This window comes from Arvicanthis niloticus, chromosome 5 (assembly GCF_011762505.2).
Source record: "Arvicanthis niloticus isolate mArvNil1 chromosome 5, mArvNil1.pat.X, whole genome shotgun sequence".
Classification (NCBI taxonomy): Eukaryota; Metazoa; Chordata; class Mammalia; order Rodentia; family Muridae; genus Arvicanthis; species Arvicanthis niloticus.
This window is the reverse complement of record NC_047662.1, coordinates 22,817,008-22,835,718: the sequence shown is the minus strand read 5'-3', so window position 1 is coordinate 22,835,718 and position 18,711 is coordinate 22,817,008. Positions and strand designations below refer to the sequence as shown.

Genomic DNA, 18,711 nt, shown 5'->3' with positions numbered 1-18,711 from the left:
GATATCGCTCAGACTCTAGGACTTAAGGGAGAGATGTGGCTCTGGGTTGACAGGTGTTGCAGGGTGTTACAGAACACTCTTGAGGGTGTTACACTCTACACCCTCAGGGCTGGGAATGGTCTCTTCCCCATCGACTTGATCATGGAAGAGAAAGTCACAAAGCTATCCCCAGGGTGTGCATGAAGACAGCTGTTGCCTGACCAACCCTCAAACCCAGAAGGATGAGGTGACGAAGCTCACTGGAGCTGGCAGACCCAAGTTCAAGTCCCAGAGCCTCCATGGTGGAGGACAAGGACAAGCTCCATATATGCCCACACAGACAACTTGCTCCTCCAGGACCCAAGACAGTAGGTGGCAAACAGACACCATGGTTTATGCCCAAAGTTCTCACAGGGAGAAAGTTTCTACCCCTCCCCTCCAAAAGTCCCAGTGACAAACCCAGGCATGACTGCCTGAGTTCACTCTGAGGAGCCAGTGTTTATTGAGCATAAGAGAGTGGTTACCCACAGGATGTGGCGCCCCTCCCCTGACAGGCTGCCCTTGGAAAGCCTTTGCCCAGCAGGCATGAAAGCTCCCTGGTAGAACTGAGTAGTGGACGGAGCATCCCCTCCTCCAGTCTTCCTGGCTTTATTCTCTACCTCCTTCCCAGACCCTGTACAGTTAGCACAGAACTGCATACAGTAAGTGGTCCCAAGAGATTGGATCCTCCTGTAAGAATAATCTCCCGTATACTGTGTAGAAGTATCACCTGTCAATAAAAATCTGATGGACAGGAAGCTGAGGCCGGAAGGAGTTGGGGTGAGGAGAGGGGAACTCTGGGAAATAAGGCAAGTGTGGGAAGATTCCCTGACTGGACACAGAGGAAGTCAGACAAATGAAACCGAGGAGAGGTAACCAGCCATGTGGCAGACACAGAGGAGTATAAATGGGGTGACCAAGTTGTTCGCTACTCGGGGAACAGGCCTGGCTTACGGCCTAGACACTTATTCATGAATAATAATCCTCTGAGTCGTTACTTGGGAACTGGGGACACAGGTGGGAAAAGCCTGCGGCTATGCCCTCCCCACCCCTCTAAGAGGAACGGGTCAACAAGCCCAGGGAGCAAGAAGCACAGCACAGAAAGCTCCAGAAGGGCAGTTGCTTGTCTCAGAGGACAGCCACTCACAAGCCTCTCCACCCCCTCCCCCTTCCACAAGGGTCCCTGAGCCTTGGCAGAGCTGACATAGTTGTCTGACTATTCTCCAACTCAGGCAGAATACTGAACCTTCATGTCCTTCCATGCCTGTCTCCAGGACAGGGCTGTTGGCAAGCCTGGGTTGATTTTCCCCCCATCCCTCTTCTTACAAAATACAAATGAAGAAACAGACAAAAACAGATGGGAACATGTCCCAAGGGACATGGGTAACACGCCTATGTAAACATGCATGTGACACTTTAGCTGATACATCATTTACCCAGGCAAGAGCAGTTGCTCCTCTGCTGAAGCCTGTGACTCCCTGGTCACAGGATTTTTGTCTTAATTTCCTTGAGCCAAATGTAATTCACCTCCTGTGGAGCCTCCAATCAGAAAGCTGCTCCCATAACCACGACAGCACTAGCTGTCACCTCTGGCTGGCACTTCCACGGTGAGGAATGCTGAACCCACATGCTAGATACACCTTTAGGTCTCAATTCTTCCCTAACACAGTTTGTGGAAATGTCTGGCACCACAAGAGGGAGGTAGCTCACTGAGAGGAGACACTTTGGGCTCATTCTAGATTTACTTCTCCAAGTCCCTCAGCCACCACTCCCAACTTCAACAACAGGGTCTCACCATCAGCTCCGAATGCAACCAGACACTGTGGCCATGACCTTGGTGTCCTACTGGCCTCTAGGGTTTCTGTAGGCAACAACTCCTGGGGGATAACCCACTTCTGCCACTGAAGCTCCCAGTTAATCCCTGTATGGCCTCTGGGAGCACCTGTGTTGCCCCCATGTGACCTTCTGTGGACTCTCAAAGTTCCAGGCGCAGGCTATTGCAACTTCCCCAGTCACCTTGGTGGGTGTCACCCAGCCATCAATCAACACTGGGCTTGGCAGCCTTGGAGAACGGCCTCCCCCACCCCGGCTGGCTTCTTCAGATGTGTGCACATGTCTCTTAACTGAGTCTCCAAATAAAGAAAGCACTCAATGGTGATTGTTACATTACCTTCGCCTTTTGGCTCCACTTCAGGCCAACATCTGCATTTTTCCTTCTCTTTTGTCCAGTTTAACAGTTAAGTGGAGTGCTGTACTAAGACTCCAGAGCCAGCCTCACGTCTTTTTCTGGCTGCAGTTCCCTCCTTAACGCCTGCACTCTCCCTCCTGGCTGCCTCCTCCACAGATGTCTGATTACCCACAGCAGCATCCAATCTCTCCCTGTAGAGGCTTGCTGACACCTCCCTCCTGCTACACCAATCCCAGGGTCCCAGGGCTTCTGAGAGCTGCCCTACACCTTCTGTTGTTTAAAAACAACTCTGTACTTCCCGGGACAGACCCCAGCCATCAGGCAGGGGAGCCACTCCACACCACCTGGAAGGAAACTGCCCATGCCCTCTCCACAATTCTCACAAACCCTGTAGGGACAAATCACCATGGCAAAACATCCCCTGCAAACAACGCATCCACCTGCATCCTCATCCTCCTCCCCTTTCCCCCTCCCCCAACTCCACTCAACCTCATCTGTCTCATTCCCTGTATCAGGAAAGACACCATTGCCTTCCCAAACTCCTCAAGTTTTTCCTATCCTAATGACTAGGCCAAATGCTACTAAAATCTCTTCCCCAGGGGAAATAAGCAATGTCTACCCTTCTCCCAAGGTCTCAGAGACAAAGGGAGGCATGACTCCATCAAAGCTGACTGAGCCGGTGAGGTGAGTTTGTTGACCTTCATTGAAGAGCACAGGTGAGGGGCTACTTACAGGAGTGTGGTACCCTCTCCAACAGGCAATACCTGGAAAGTCCTCACCCAGCAGTGATTGAGGTCTATCAACAAACAGCACAGCTGGGATGATTGATTGATTGATTGTAAGGGGGCACAGCTGAATGTCCCAAGATGGTAAGTGTTTGGTTCAGGGACAGTGCTGTGCAACAGTGGTCGACTCCAGCTAGGAATAGAGGTGAGCTAGTTAGGGGTCCCCTCACTAGGGTTGGAGGTAGATACCATAACCTCAAAGCCAGGCTGTGCCGGGTACAAGCCAGCTGTGTCCTGGAGCTTTCCCTCTCCTTAGCCTCAAAACTGTTTTGTTTTGAGACAGGGTCTCACTATGTGGCCCTGGCTGGCCTGAAACCCACAGAGATCCGCCTGCCTTACCTCTGGGGGACTTGGATTTAAGGTGTATACCACCTAGCCTGGCTTTCAAAACTAGTTACTTACTTATTTATAGACAGTCTCACATTCTCTAGCCCAGACTGCCTTGGTACTCACTATACAGCCTAGATGACCTCTAACCCATGACAGCTTCCTGCCTCAGCCTCCTGAGAGCTGGGATTACAGGTGTGAGCCACCATGTCTGGCTCTCGTCACCTAGATTGACAGTCTCATAGAAAGACACCCTTGGGTATGTGCGGATGAGGTGTTTTCAGAAAAGTTCCTGGAGAGAGAAGAGCTCCCCCAGTATGTGGTTGGGTGGCACCATCGGGGATCTAGGAATGAAGGAAACAGGGAAAGCTGAGCCCCAGTCTTCAGCTCCCCCAGCTTCCTGCCTGACAGACATAGCATGGCCAGCTGCCTCACACTGGCGGTGACAGACCACATCCTTAAATTATGAACAAAACAAGCCTTGCCTTAAGTTGTTCCTGTGGGCATTTTGTCACAGCTGAGGAAAAGGCATGGTGTACCCACTTTAAAACACTCTGTAGTCTGAGGTTAGGGGTTGGCAAACTATAACCTGTGGCCGAAGGAGCCTGCTTCCCCACTGACGTGTGGCCTGTGAGCTCAGAAGGGTTTCAGCAGCTTGAAATGGTTGAGGATAAAAGTAAAAGCCAGACCGAGTCGCATCAGGTCCGCTCTGGGCCAGCCACGCCTGTCTGCTTAGAGCTTGTCTGAGGCCCAGAGCTAGGCTGGAAAGTTCTCACAGCCTAAAATATTTACTGAGCAGAGCTGGCAGCGTTATGCAGTTAGTCAGCCACAGCCTCTACACCACACTGAGGGCACGGGAAAGAAAAGGAGAAGGGAAAAATTATAGTAGGGAAATTTACAAAACACACCCAGAAAAGACCCACTTTATTACAGTCAGCGGAGGGAGTGGCGTGCGGCGTTGATACCGATGAAGCTGGGTTTTTGGTTTAAATCTATTTGTGTGTGTGCCTGTTGTCCAAAGAAGCCAGAAGAGGGCGTTGCTGGACCCCTTGGAACTAGAGTTACAGACTGTTGTGAGCCTCCATGGGGGTGCTCTGTCTCTCTCAATGAAGCTGAGTTTTAAGTGGGAGGAGGTTCTGTGGCATTCTGTGTGTGGGGTGAAGGGCGCATGAAAGAGAGACAGACTGACAGGATTGTCCAACCTAGAGCTTAGTGAAGACTAGGCAAGTCAGTTCAACTACAGGCTCTAGGACTTTTCTATTCAGTATGGCAGCTAGACGTCTTCCTTGGAAGATGGGCAACACTGAAGCCATTCTTGAGGGCCAGGAGGAAGGTGAGCACTCAGGCCATGAGAGGAGCTGGAAATCGCTCTGGTCCCCTCAACTTCAGCAAAAAAAAGGATGAGCCCTGGCATTCTCCAAGAAGGGGACTGCAGCGGTGTTACTGGGAGTTGGCAAACCCTGAGGTCACATTCTGGGAGGGAGGGGATGGAGAAATGCTAGGTCAGGAAGCTTCCTGGATGCTCTCCCAAACTGAAAGCCACACAGAAACCAGGCCACTCCCAGCTCCACACGTAGGGATCAGGGATCACCAGAACTGAGCTTTCTTTTAAAAAACAAAATAAAACATCTTAGTAGAACCAGGGTTTGAATGTTGGGGTTCAGGCGGAGCTGACACTTGGAGAGGGTCTGGCCTTACTCTTCCTGGTCGCTGTGTTCGGGGCTTTGCCTCATTGATGGCTTACGGAGCAGGAAGGTGAGATTCTGTTAGCCTGGAGGGAATCGCGAGAAAGGAGCCTCCCAAGGCAAGTGAGAACTTCAGGGGACCCCATTAGGATCACGGTTCTTTTCGTTAATGAGGGAATACATGTATCTTTAATTCTCACTTCCTAGGCAACCCCGGTGCTTCTAGTCCACCAACGAACTCTGGGCTGCTCCTAAAGAAACGCAAACCACAGCCGCCGAGCGGCGTGCGTAGCGCCCGGTACCTGTTATGGGCCAGGGCTGCGGACTGGAGTGAGAGCGGCTGCTGGGAGGGAAACTGAGAACCACCCCAGGGGCAAGAGAAAGATCCGAGGTGGCAGGAGCTGAGCAGTCGTCCCCTCCCAGACATTAATCCCGAGAGGACAAAAGAAAGTGCCTAGTACAGAGGCCTTTACGCTGGCGTTATTTACAACCGACTCGGGGAGGGAGGCCAGCCAAGCCCCACCACGCGGCCGGCTCGTAAATCCAGGCACCATTCCGCAGCCGCAGCCGAGCGCAGCAATTCCCTCCCTCCCATTCCGCTGCGCAGGCTTCGGTAGCTGCACGGGTGGGTGGGGAAAGATAGGGGGAGGTGGGGGCGGGCCAGGCACCTACCATCCGACTTGACTGTGGAACTTTCGCTGACTGCATTCATCTTCGGCCCTCCAGCATCTCTGGACAAGAAAGGAATTACTGAAGATGTTTGGGGAAAAAAAAAAAAAAAAAACACCAAAAAACTTCCTGGGGCATCATGGGTGATTCTTCCAAACCAGGGATTCGGAGAGGGGCCAATAATACATACATAGGTAGGGGAGTTTTGAACCATCCAGGTGAGGCTTACGCACTGGTGCACTCTAGGGAGAATTTTTTAGGACCCCCTGGGAAGATTCTTTCCTCTCCCTTATAGTGATTTATTGGGGGTGTATAGTGGAGAGAGGTGATTGATCTGAGATCCCTAAATGCTGGGTGCAGTGCAGGAGTAGGCCCAGGTTAGGTGGTGTCCTGACTGCATTTTCCCAAGAAGGGCTTGAGCCTGCTGCTGCCCTCGTGCTGGGCGGCCCGGCCCTTGTACATTATTTAAATGCTTTGAACCATGGTCATCTGCTAGCTCTGTGTAGAGAGGCCTCTGGATGTTCACAGACTTGAGGTTCAGATACTGACACCTCCCCACCTGCAGGACCGGGCTTGGAGCTGAGCAGAGAGGCATCCTTTCCCACCACATCCCACACTGGATGCTGCCTGAGCACCACCTCACGACTGAGGGTCTTGATAACTATGGGGCCCCCACTGCGGCCTGCAGCCCTGCCCTGTCAAAGGAATGGCGTGGCTGTGGACCCAAAGGCTCACAGCTGCGTAAAGATGAGGGGGACTTCTGAGTGGGCCTCTGTCCCCTGTGCCGGTAGAAGTCACCACAAACCTCGAGAGGTATTCTGTCTGATGAAGGGGCGCGCCTGTCTCTCTCTACAGGCCTGCTGGATGCCCAACCTGGGGTTGCGTCCACGCAAGCCGACCAGGACAGAATGTGTGCGTGAACACTCACAGTTCAGAATGGAGCGTAGCTCTGTCGTTATGGAGCGATTTTGCATCCCTTAGCGGAGAGGACCTCGAGGGAGCAAGGGCTGCGGCCCTCTCCAGCCGCTAAGAGCAGTACACAGCCCAACTTAAGCTGCACGTGGCAGGGCCCGGCGTGGATATCTGCTCTGACCTCCCCAGGGGGGCAGGGTGGTTTGCAGGGAGTTCACACGTGAGGCCGGAGGGCGGGTGCTCCTGAGGAACGAGGACACGTGGGCACCAGCGAGGGCAGCGGGCACACTCGGGCATAGCTGCGGCCCGGCCGCCAGGGGGCGCCCCCCACATTCTCCATTTCTCCCTAGGCTGGGAATCTCCTAAGAGGGTCCGGAGCCTAGGAGACACGGAGCCCACCGTCTCATTGGCAGTGTAGTTTGTCACTAGAGGAGTTGCCACATTTCTGTGGTATCTATGGAGTCCTAGTTGTCTCATAGGTCCCATTTCCCAGCTTCCAGCGAAATCCTGGCTGTGCTTTGGGGTCAGGCTCCTGGAGACAAGGGAGATTATGCATCTTTAACCACCGCCTGGGACGGTGGAGCAACAAGCCTGCAGCCTTCCCAGTGACCCCAGCAGCTTAAGAGTCTACCTTGCTTTTTCCAGCTCAAGCACAAAACACCTAGCAGGTGGGCGGGCTATGACACCAGGGTGGCTGACCTACCACCAAGCTCCTCTCCAGGGCGCATCCTGTACACAACCAGCTTAACTGTGCAGGGAGGCAAAGCGGCAGATATTCCCCCAATAGGCACTTCTCTCTTGGCTTGGGGGGTTCCTTCTGTGCCCTACCAGCTGGAAGTACTCAGGAGGAGGAGGGTGAGGATGACGGTCACAGGGCCACACCTATTGTGGAGAGGATGACCACGTTTCTGGCCAGCAGCCCTGCTCCAAGCCTTTGGCAGATCAGCAGCTCAAGTCCTTTGTAGGACCTTTCACTCCCTCCAGGGTTTTGAAAGACTCCTCCCAGCCCTTGCTCCGTTGGACTGGACGACTTCCTGGCTTGCCCCATCCATCCTGTTCCAGCTGACTGGACCAGTGGAAGATGTCTGCTCTGATAAGGCCTAGTTGGAACTTTTAGGTAATGGTGGAGCTAAAGTGAATGCAGCCGAGGTTTCCGGACACTTCTGAGCAGGGCTTCACTAGGCCTCAAGTCTTCAGAAGGACTAGCCCGGGCTTCCCTGGGGCAGCTGCTGCTCTATGGGCTTTAAGTGGCTTTAAGCACCTGCAAGGGCTCAGGGAAACGGCTAAGGAAAAGAACTGGCCTCAGCGGGTCACTTTATGGTGGGATGGACTATGGGAAGCCCCAAGGTCTTTGTGTGATCAATACCGTCTTCTTAATTTGTATACAAGCAGGCATAAATATGACCAGGGCAAGGCTGGATACAGCTGCCACAGAAGCTGGTTCCACACAGATATAGGTGAAAGCCCACTTCAAAGAACTGGGAGACCAGAGAGAGGAGCCTAGAAACCTGCCACCCAAGCACAGCTTGGGGAGGCTATTCTCTCGTCACAAGAGCCTTGTTCCCTCAGTGGCTCCAGAATCACCAAATTCTGCCTCCTCCTCTCTGGGCTCCAAAGAGCCACAGTGTCCACATTCATTTTCCTGTCAGCAGCCTAAGGACAACATCACCCAGGGTAGAGCCTCCAGAGTGGGCATGGATTTGACGGGCCACATCCACTACCCTCTGAGGACCTGAGCTCTTGGTGCCACTAATTCAGAGGCCTAAATCCCAACATTGCCAAGTACTGGCAGGGCCACCTGGGGCAGGTCACTCCCCCTCCCTGGGACTCAGCCTTCAGGAAATAGAGCCTGGGTTTGGGAGTCTGGGTTCACCTTGTGAAACATGGCTCACTAAACTGCTCCCAGTCAGGCCCTACCATTCTGCTAGGATGGAGCAAAACCACACTCTGTCCTTTGGACAACTCTAAAGTCTTAGCTGAGTGGGCTGAAGCACCTCTTAGTCACTAGGGACAGAGTGTACAGAGCACACTGCCACCAGCTGTCCCCTCTAGAGGAGCCCATCCTGGCTAGGAGAGATGAGGATTCCAGGCCTTGCACATGGTAGGGCTGTGCCTGCCTGTCTTTCTGTGTGTGTGTGTGGGGGGGGGCACAATGTACCCTCCCCCAGGATGGCCTCAGGGTGCTGGTGTCACATTTCTGGCTTCTACCCCATCCATCCAGGTCCCTCCCAGTTCAGAAGGGAAAGCGGGCTTCTAGGTCACACAGAGGCCAGGGCAGAATCGAGTGAGGTCCAGACTGCCTGGGGATTATCACTGTCCCAACCCAGAGGCCACTGGCCAGCCACACGTCTGCATAGACAAGATGAACCCCCAAACCCCACTCCCAGGCTGGGAGGTCCCTTTGCAGGGAAGACCTGCAGGAAGGGAGGCCTGCCTCCCCCCCTGGTTTCCTATGTCCTTGCTTGCCACACTTTCTCTGAGCTCTCAGAGAGAACCAGAGCCAGGGTTACACCACGGCTCAGGCCCATGCCTGAAGTAACGTCAGAGGACAGGCAGGCTGATGGAAAGCACTTTGCGCCAAGGTGTTTCCACATGTGTGCAGTCATTTCAACTCCGAGAACACACTGCGGTGTTATTTGTTCTTATAAAGATGGGGAAACTGAGCCACAGAGCTTAAGTGTGTTCTCCTCTCCCACCTCTCTCCTTCCTTCCTCCTCCAGGGCCCAGGGTGGAGAATAGGAGGGGAGAGGAGGAAGTCACAGGCCTCATGCATCTCTCTAGCGTGGAGGGCCAGCTAGGACACACATTCCCCTGAGCACAAGGCTCCAGAAAGGAACAAGTCAGAACCAGCCTTGGGCCTCAGACCTCAATGCCGGCCCCCGGAAACAGGGCAATCCCCAAGGACGTTCTCAGCTCAGCTGTGTGTAGAGGGGACTCTGGAGAAGCATGAGGTGGAAAGGCAGAGGTTTACCTGACAGAAAAGCCAGGAACTGGCCGAGCCTCAGGGCCAGAGCTCAGAGGGGCTGGGGACCTCGGCAGCTCTTCAGCCACACGGGCCAGGTGAGACGGTCAGGAGCATGCTCAAACCATAATGGCCCTGAAACCATTTGGACAGCACCAGGGAGCCATAGAGGGCTTTCAGCAGGGCACAGATTCACAGATTCACAGGTGCCCTGTGACGTTTGCAGACCAGTTAGCGGAGACAGGCGGCGACAGGGACTCTAAGAGATGGAGTGTGCTGGAGAGGACAGTGGGTACAGGAAAGAACTGGCTGATTCTAGACGAAGAGGGGAGTTGGGACCTGAGGACCCTAGTGTGAGTGTGCTCTGATGGTGAGTGTGGACCTCGCCAGCGGAGGTTTGGGTTCAGGGACCCATCAGGAGGCCCTGGCAGCTGAGAGTGAAGTTTGTGCCGTGGGCTTGTGGTCTCCTTTGTGTGGGGGACACCAGGAAGGCAGGGGATCCACACACAGGCCCAAGCGAGTGAGTGGGGACGGAGCAGGGAGTCAACACAGGCAGATGCCTCCGGCGTCAGCCCTGGAGAGAAGAGGGAACGGGAGGGTTCAGCGTCGGTGGGGCAGGGGCGCCTTCTCTAGATCGACTTGGGAGGCTCTGCGGCCGGGGGATGCTGGTCTCCGGGGCCAGAGGGGCGAGGGCCGCGCGCGCAGCCGGCTCTCATTAGCACGGGCCGCGGGCTAATCAATCCCAGGCGGGGGCTCCCGGGCCGCGTCCGCATCATGGAAACTGGCCGCGCGCCCGGCGGAGCGAGCGGGGCCGTCGGCGGGGCCGGGCCGGGCGCCTCTCCGTCGAGGGCGCGGGCGGAGGCGGGTCGCCGGGGCCGGGGCGGGGCTCAGCCACCCTGCGCCCTTCCTGCAGCCGGCCCGGGGAGCGGCGGGGGCGCGGGGGTCCGGGCTGGGCCTGCAGGGCCTTGGGCGGGGGGCGCTCCGTGCTAGGCCCGGGACGGGCGCCGCTGCCGCTTCTCTCCGGGACCCCGGGGCCCGAGACCGGACGCCCGGACCCCGCAGCCCGCGGCTTCCCGGCGCCGGGACCACGGCGCACGGCCTCCTGGAGCGGCTCCAGCGTGCGGCCCCGACCCCGGGGCGGCGCTGCTCTGGCCGGGACGCGGCCCACGGAGGCCTCGGGCGGAGGAGGCTGGAAAAGAGGCCAGGCGGCGGGAAAGGGGGATGATTCATCCCCGGGAGCCCGAATCGGAAACACCGCAATCTGGGAACAGCCTTGCCTGGGCCGGCGAGAGATCCAGGAGAGTCCGTCCGGCGAGGACCTGCGTCCGGCAACTGGCAGTCCCCTGCCTCCAGCCCCGGCCCTAGCTCGGCCGTGGGGGTGGGGGGGAGGGAGGGGGAGGCCTCTTCTGGAGGAGTGGAGAAGAATCCTGGACAAAGTCCGCCGCTGCCTCCTCTGCTCTGACTGGCTGGTCTCGTCCAGAGCGGTTTTTCCCAGAGTCTAGCTCAAGTCTCTCCTGCTGCAGCTCCAGTGTTGGCTGAGGAAGTCTGCAAGGAGGGGGCGAGCAAGGAGAAGCCGGAGTCAGAGACACCTCCGCCGGCCCTCGCTGCGGTATGTAAAGCGCAGAAGGGGGGAGGTGGGGCGCGCGCGCGCGCGCGCGCAAGACCCGCAGTCCCGGGCGGTCCGAGCACCCCCTCCCCTGGTTACTTCGGGGCGGCCACGTGCGGGGTGGGGGGGTCGAGCCCAGGAGGTACTTACCCCGGCCGCGATCGCGGGGGGTGGGGGGGCGCGCGGGCGGGCGAGCGGAGCGCGCGCAGGCTGCAGGAGCCCCGCAGCCCCGGCTGCACCCGAGCCCCGCAGCCCCCTCTCTGCGCACCGCCCGCGGGCCCGGCCAACGCTGGCTCCCAGCTCCGCTGCGGAAAACCCGAGCGGGGGCGGCTCCCTGCCTTGCGGCCCCGGGAAAATCCGGGGGTGGCCGCCAGGGATCTCCAAGCGGCCGGCAGGGGCGGCCCCGCGCATCCCTCCCCCGGAGCCCGGCCCGTCGGGTCAGTGTCTGCCTCTCTGCTCGTGCCCGCAGAGCGCCCGGACGACCGCGCGATGACGGCCGGGAGCCCCGGAGACGGCGGCGCGCGCAGGAGCCCCGAGGGCCGCGTCTCGCGCCTGGGCCGCCGCTTGGGCCGGCGCCGGCGGCCGCGCTCCCCGCCAGAGCCGCTGCGGGTGCGGGCGCGGCTGCGGCTGCGCTCGCCGTCGGGGGCGTTCGCGGCGCTGGGCGCGCTCGTGGTGCTGGTGGGCATGGGCATCGCCGTGGCGGGCTACTGGCCCGGCCGCGCCTCCCACGCCCACGCCCCGAGGACCGGCCGCGCGCACGGGCCGCACGAGCGCCTGCGGCTGCTGGGGCCGGTAATCATGGGCGTCGGCCTGTTCGTGTTCATCTGTGCCAACACGTTGCTCTACGAGAACCGCGACCTGGAGACCCGGCGTCTCCGCAGGGGCGCGCTGAGGGCGCAGGCACTGCGGCCACCCGACGGCCCCAGCTGGGACGCTCTGCTGCCCAGTCCCGCGCACGGGTCCCCGGGCGCCGTCGTGGAACCTGAGACTTGGGACCTGGCCCCAAGGAGGGGCCCCTCGCCCGTCCCGTCGGTGCGCAGCTTGCGGTCTGAACCTGCCAACCCTCGCTCGGGGCTACCTGCCCTGCTCCACAGCTACCCGTTGAAGGGCCCGGGGCTGCCACCACCCTGGGGTCCTCGGACTCAGACTGGACACGTGATCATCACGGTGCAGCCCTCCGGTTCCTGCATCGAGCACTCCAAGTCTCTGGACCTGGGCCTGGGGGAGCTTCTCCTGGGGGCCCCAGCAGCTCGGGACTGTGCCCACCGAAGCTGGCCACGGCTGGACCGACTCAGTTTGGGGGGCTATGCCAAATTAGGAGGGGATTTGGGGGCCCGGGTCTGAGGTGCAGGTATAACCTGCTGTGAGGCTACCAGTGTGGACCATGGGGCCGGGACACAGAAGTCCAGTGCCCAGTTCCAGTCACCTCCGAGGCTAGGATGGATGCTGTGGTGGCAGCAGCCGCTAAGGCTCCTGACCTGCATGTAAGGCAGTGCCAGCTGCACCAAACGAGCTTCAGGGGCATGTGTTAATGTGGACACCAGCATGATTCAGCCTCAGGAATTTCTTCAGCCCATGTGGCCTTAGCCCAGGACCGGCACCTGAAGGGCTGCAGGGTATGTCAAAAGCATCCTGAGATGCTCGGGGCACCTTGGCAAACAAGCAGTAGGTTGGGATGTCCCAGGCCGGGACAGGCTCCCTCCAAGATGGCAGTCTAAGATGGCGGAAATGGGACCACCAGGGAAGGTGGATAAGGAGGTGGAATGAGAACCTCTGCAGCTGTCTGGGGCAGTGACCACACCTCGAACTGCCACCACCTCAGGTCCATTCTTCCTGCTGCCAAGCGGGCTCTGTCCCGGCAGGGCTAACTACTGCCAGAGCCCTGACCTGGGACCAGACTGCGCCCCTGGAGGTAGGCCTGTGCCCAGAGCCTCCCCCAGCTGGCAGAGGCACCCTCCAGTTCTCAGCGCTTCCTTTCCACTGCATCCTGACCAGTGTGGGTAGCTTACTGTACACGGTGGCAGCTTCCCTTCCCGTCCCCCTTCCCAGGTTTAATTTCCCCACGCTTTTGTTAGAAGAAAACTTTAAAAGTGGATCAATCCTCATAGTCAGGTCTTTTTTTTTTTTTAAGTTTATTGAAAAATGCCATACAAGAAGCAAGACCAAACACTTACCTAAACACTACAGCCACATCTGTCACTACGAAAGGCAAGGCGCAGACAGCAGGCCCAGTTACTGCCTATCTCACCTAAGGGGTGTCCAGTTGGACTCTGCCGGCATAGTTCCTATTTTGTCAAATGTAAACAACTACTTGATATGATTCATAATTTTTTTAAAAATTTACAAAGCTCCTTCATTTTTGTCATGAAAATAATATATCTGAGAGAGATTTGTAAAAACAACCAGCCTGGGGCTGATATTTCCCGTGAGCATTGGGGATGCTGGCCAGGCCGTGGCTCCACCTCCGTTTCTCAAAATGGGCCAGGGCCCCTAGACCCCAGAATATACTGCTGGCCTGGGGGAGGGCTCCCAGAGTCAGCCTCCTTGGGCCCTCAGTTTAGGAATATAGGGCTTGCTTTGTGGGTGGGTGGCAGAGATCTCATGTGGTTTGAGGGAAATCTACTTCTGAAGTAAAAATAAAACTGCAGTTGGGATTGTTACTGTGGTGTGCCTGAGTCACTTTGGGAAAAGTCCTGCCAAGTCTCTGACCCTGGAGATGGGACTCCCCTCCTCCCTCATTTCTTCTACCTGGACAGAGCCTGTTCTTCACACACAACTGCAGAAAGAAAATCCAAACAATTACCATAGCCCAGGATCTGTTGCCAGAGCCAGCATAGGAGGGGGAGGAGGCTGGAGGGACATCAGAATTCTGGTCCAATTTCCAGACAGAGGCAGCAGCAGAGGGGCAGAGTTCAAGTGCCCAGGTCTGAAGTCCTGATGAGGATGGCACAGTGCCCAGTGGGCAGGCTCCTCCTGCTCCTTTTCAGAGCTGGCTGGGAGCAGGAGTGTATGCTAATCCATCCTCCGCAGCCCAGCCTTCTCTGGCTCAGTCCCAGTCTGCAATTTACTTCTGAGAATGGAACCCAAGCCTGCCCCTCTCCCACCTGGGCTCCCCTTCCTTAAAGCAAGCTGCCATTGGTAACAGTCTCACGAGAGTTAAAAGAAAACTGCACACGCAAAAGCAGTTCAAAGTTGCTGAGTTTGTATAGAGTGTTCAGCCTGGAGGCCAGAGGCTGCGGTGGCTTCTGACTTGGCTCTGGCCTCCGGCCACCGATGCTGGTGACCCGCTGTCAAGCCTCATGAAGTTCATTCCAGCCTAGAATTAGGATTCTACTAATCTTCCAAGCAGATGTTTGTAGGAAGTTAGCTGGAGGATTACAGAGGCCCTGTTTGGGGGGGGGGGCTCCCCAAAACCTCACTACCAACAAAGGCTCCCTTTTTAAAACCAATATTAAAAAAAAGGAAAAAGGAAACTAAATCCAAAACCCACCATAAAATCAAGCTCTCAAAACCTGACACACTTCTCAGGCAGCAGCAGGTGAGAAATGGCTCACATCCACCCTGACCAGGGATGGCCACCAGGAGATGGGAAATACCCCAGCTCCCAGAGGGCATCCTCAAGCCTGTCACAGAAAGGTCCTAGAATGCACCCTCTTCCCTGAGCCATGTCCTTTACCATGCCAAGTGGGAGGGGGCCCAGGCTGAGGCTGGAAGCACACCTTGCCTTAACAGGATCCGACTGAGGTAAAGGTGCCTCTCCCCTGGGTGAAGCAAGCTCCCCAAACAACAAGACCTGATTTTTAAAACCTCATTAACTTTTCTTCCCCCAAACCACAACTAAAAATGTCATTGGCACTTTTAGCCAAAAGTGCCTAATTTTTCCATGAGTTCTGGTCTCCTGAGATGGGAGCTGGGGAGCACGCGAGCTGCTGTTTCCAATGAGGGACAGGGCAGCTGGGGAGGTGAAGGCCACAGATGCACTCACGTGTTCACAGTATCAGCTCTATGGAAAGCAATTGATTTCTTTGACTTAAGCTCCAAACAGACGGAGGTGACATCACGTGCTCAGCGGAGGGCTCTGCCTCAGACACCCTGCAGTGGGAGGTCATGCTTCTGGGGTCTGTGACCAGGGTGTTTGCCCTGCCCGCCATTCACTGGTGTATGATGTTTTTGTGTCATCCAGAGGGCAGGAAGCTGGAAAGGGGCATGAGGTCCCACTGAGCTGGCTCTGACCTCTACCAGCTGGTGGGACCCCTGGAGGGTCCTGGAGAAGTCTGTGGATCCTGTCAGGGTCTGCGTTGAAAATAAGTAGGAGAGGCCTGGTTGAGAGGTTACCTACCACCCCATAAAAAAAAATCAAAGTGTCTTAAAAGTTGACAGTTTCTGTATCACAATATAGAGAACACCCGTGGCATCTAGAAGAGTCTCTTGGTATAAATTCTGAATAGAAAATGAAGTTGGTTTTCTGTGGTGTGGAACAGTCTTCAAAGTCTGAAGTCTGCTGCAGGCTGGCTTCTTTATCACATGCTGGCTTCTCTTGGATGGGGACAGGTGGGGACGGGGCAGGACAGTCCCTAGGGTGAAGAAAAAGCACGTGTTTGAACCCCCACAAAGGAGCAAGCTTCTAGCCTCACCAGGAGGCTCTCCTGGCTGTGACACAGCGGGCTGTACTGGCTGCCTAGTCTAGAGTTCCCTTGCGGCATGCATTTATCCCTTTATCCCAGCTCTCTGGCCTGTTCCCTGAGAGCCACATTTCCCAACCCCCACGCATTCTTCCAGAAGCCTGGCCCTGCTCCCCTCAGCTCTATTCTCCAGCCTGCTTGGTTCTGGCCCGCAGCTTCTAGAGTTGCCAAGGGCAGAACAACAAGTCAGGGGTAACAGGGGACTCCAGAGGTGGGGACAGTTCAGACTCACCCACGTTTAGGTGCCTACTCCTCAGTGTTGCTAGTGACACCAAGGCAGAAGGACACACACACACACCCGGCTAGCAACATTAAGGCACACTAACACACACCACCTGGCTGCTCTGGTTGGAGCCACACAGTTAACAGCCTATGCCTTTGCTTTACTGAGTTCCAGTATAGACATCTCTTGGGGGCAGGAGCTCTCCAAGTGTCCAGAGTTCCTTAGAACTCTCTCTGGCTGAGGTGATGGCACTCCCCATCCCTGAAGGAACACCCCTACCTGAGCTCACTCCTCAGAGATCTCGGTCTCCTGGTGGACGACCACCTTGGTCACTGACATGTCTGGGTGCTGCTCCTTGGCCTCCTTGATGGCTTGTACGAGGACCTGTGGCAAGAGGCAGAGCTTGTCAGGCAAAAAGCAACGCAGCTGATGAAGGGAGCCTGGGGCAGCACACAGCACAGCCCAAGGGGATCAGTGTCTTGTCCTAGCTTATCCTGCAGACCCAGACCACAGAGGCAGGGAAGGGCAGAAGTTTTCTTCAGAAAAAAATGGGCAAACTTAGGAGGGAGAAGATCTGTTCACATATGAAATCTAGAGCACAAACTAACACAGGAACGGGGTTGTCAGGTCAGGAAAGTGAGGAAGTACAGGTTGTAAAAAGGAAGAGGTGTCTCTGGCACCAGCGGAAGGAAGGCATGAAGACACAGGCAGGCTGACCTAGGGGCTCTAGGCACCAGCCTACAGGCATTCATTTACGCAATATTCACAGTCTTCACGACAAAGGGAGTCAGGGCTGTGCTGAGTCCCACTCTATAAACAAGGAAGCTGCACGCATCACAGACACCAAGTTGCTTCTTAGCTAGGAAGGCAGCCGGGCTTCTGAATCTAAGTCTCTTCTTTGCTACATAGTCTGCTACTTAGGTTCCAGGGTGCCAGTCCCTGGAGGAGCCACAGAGCACAGAGGGACAGCCACAGCAGGAGGTGACACCACGATCCAAGTAGCCTGTTAGAGCTGTCTGACAGTTCATAAGAACAGTCTCCACCAGGACTCCAGGGAGAACACATCTGGTGTCTAGATCTCCACAAAACCTGCTGTCTCTGCTGCCCCTGCTCTTCTTCCCAGGCCCAGCTCAAGCCCTCTCCCTGGAGGCCCCGCCTCCTTCTAGGAAAGCCAAAGCCTTCAGTTCCTAGAAGAGACAAGGGGCTCGAGCTGTCTCTGAGCCATCAAGTCTCATTACACTGATTCTGACCCATGCTGATTTTCATTTGACAGAATAAAGTCGCATCTCAGAGGTGCTCAAAAGTGCATCAAGAGATCAGAGGCAGAGGTAGGGTCAGGCCTGTCTGCTCTCCCTTCTCCCCCATAGCTCTTGCTGTGAGAGCACAGACAACACACAGTGGGGCTCAAACCAGAGGTTGTGGGATAGGAAGGACCCACTGAGCTCAGCATGGGCTGTAGGCCCCGCCTGACTTGGGCTTCCAGCCTTGCTTCTGGGACCTTGAGCACAGTGTCCACAGCAGTGAGTTAGCTCAGCCCTCCAGCCTCCTGTTCTCAGCTACGTCAGCAGAGGCCAGCAGCTGCTCTGACAGGCCTACCCCCTCCACAGCCTCTCCCACCCCCTGTCTGCAGCTTCACTGTTCTAACAGCACCAGCCCAGCAGAGAACTGGGAACATTAATTCTGACCTTATTATTTTCTAATTGCTTGTAGCACACAATTAGCACCTAATTAACATAAAAACATAGTTTTAGCACCAAGAAGGGCTCAGGAATTATCTGGATCAAGCCACTCTTTTTTAGAGAGAAGACTATCAGATGTAAAGTGATCTAACCAAGGTCACACAGCAAGTTGGTGACAGATCCAGGACATAGAATGAGTTCTACATCTCCTGGTGTCTCACCCACCTCCTGCTCTCTCCCCCTGCAGCTGGCTCAGCTACTGTAGCACTCAGCAGCAGGGACAGCACCTCCCCTCTGCCTCTGTGCCACCATCACGCATGAACAACAACAACACACACAGACACACACAGAAACACACACACACAGAGACACAAAGACACATACATAGAGACACACACAGAGACACACAGACACACAGACACACAGACACACACACACACACACGTTATTTGAGACAGGGCCTCACTATGTAGCTCAGGCCCTCTGTGGAGAACTTCCTGTCTGCCCCACTAAGAGCCCTGCTCCCCTAGGCCCCCATATTTGAGTTCCTTTGTTTTCCTTCCCAAGAACTAAGGAGGCTGTGCCCACAAGGCCCCGCCACACCCACCTGATCATGGTCGATATCCGCATCTCCTGTGATCACAATTCTCTTCTCGATCCGGGTCTCGGAAATTCCACCTTTTACAGTCTGTAACCAAAGGCAAACACCCAGTGAGAGCCAGGCCCAGCAGCAAGGAAAAGCAAGACAGCCCAGACGGTTCTAAAAGCTCCTGTCCAAAATGGTTTGTCTGTTTGGTTTTGTTATTTGAGAATGTAGCCCAGGCTGAGCACCGGTGCTGGCACTGCCCATGACAGCCTTTCCCCATGTCTCAGCACAGGGTATGACCTGCCAAAAGGAGCTTCCTGCTCCCTGACCTTGGTCCACTAGACTCTACAGTATAAGAACAAAAGGACACAATTTGTTATTTACTTGTT

General features: G+C 56.0%; 2 protein-coding genes across 13 annotated transcripts in view; one reads left to right on the top strand and one right to left on the bottom strand.

Moving 5' to 3' along the window:
- The first annotated feature begins 10,460 nt into the window (after positions 1 to 10,460).
- On the top strand, positions 10,461 to 13,812 carry Tmem200b (transmembrane protein 200B). The gene is made up of 2 exons (XM_034502620.2): positions 10,461 to 11,155; positions 11,622 to 13,812. The coding sequence occupies exon 2, from the start codon at positions 11,642 to 11,644 to the stop codon at positions 12,494 to 12,496; it is 855 nt and encodes a 284-aa protein (XP_034358511.1). The 5' UTR covers positions 10,461 to 11,155; positions 11,622 to 11,641; the 3' UTR covers positions 12,497 to 13,812.
- Positions 13,813 to 14,598: 786 nt separating this feature from the next.
- Positions 14,599 to 18,711, bottom strand: part of Epb41 (erythrocyte membrane protein band 4.1) — a 154,766-nt gene continuing 150,653 nt past the window's right edge. For all 12 annotated transcript variants that reach the window (XM_076934089.1, XM_076934086.1, XM_076934083.1 and 9 more), the window contains 3 exons: positions 18,344 to 18,424; positions 16,337 to 16,441; positions 14,599 to 15,726 (listed from right to left, as the gene is read on the bottom strand). In XM_076934089.1, coding sequence (XP_076790204.1) covers positions 16,343 to 16,441; positions 18,344 to 18,424 — 180 coding nt within the window. In that variant the 3' untranslated portion in view covers positions 14,599 to 15,726; positions 16,337 to 16,342. The remainder of the gene's footprint in view (positions 15,727 to 16,336; positions 16,442 to 18,343; positions 18,425 to 18,711) is intronic.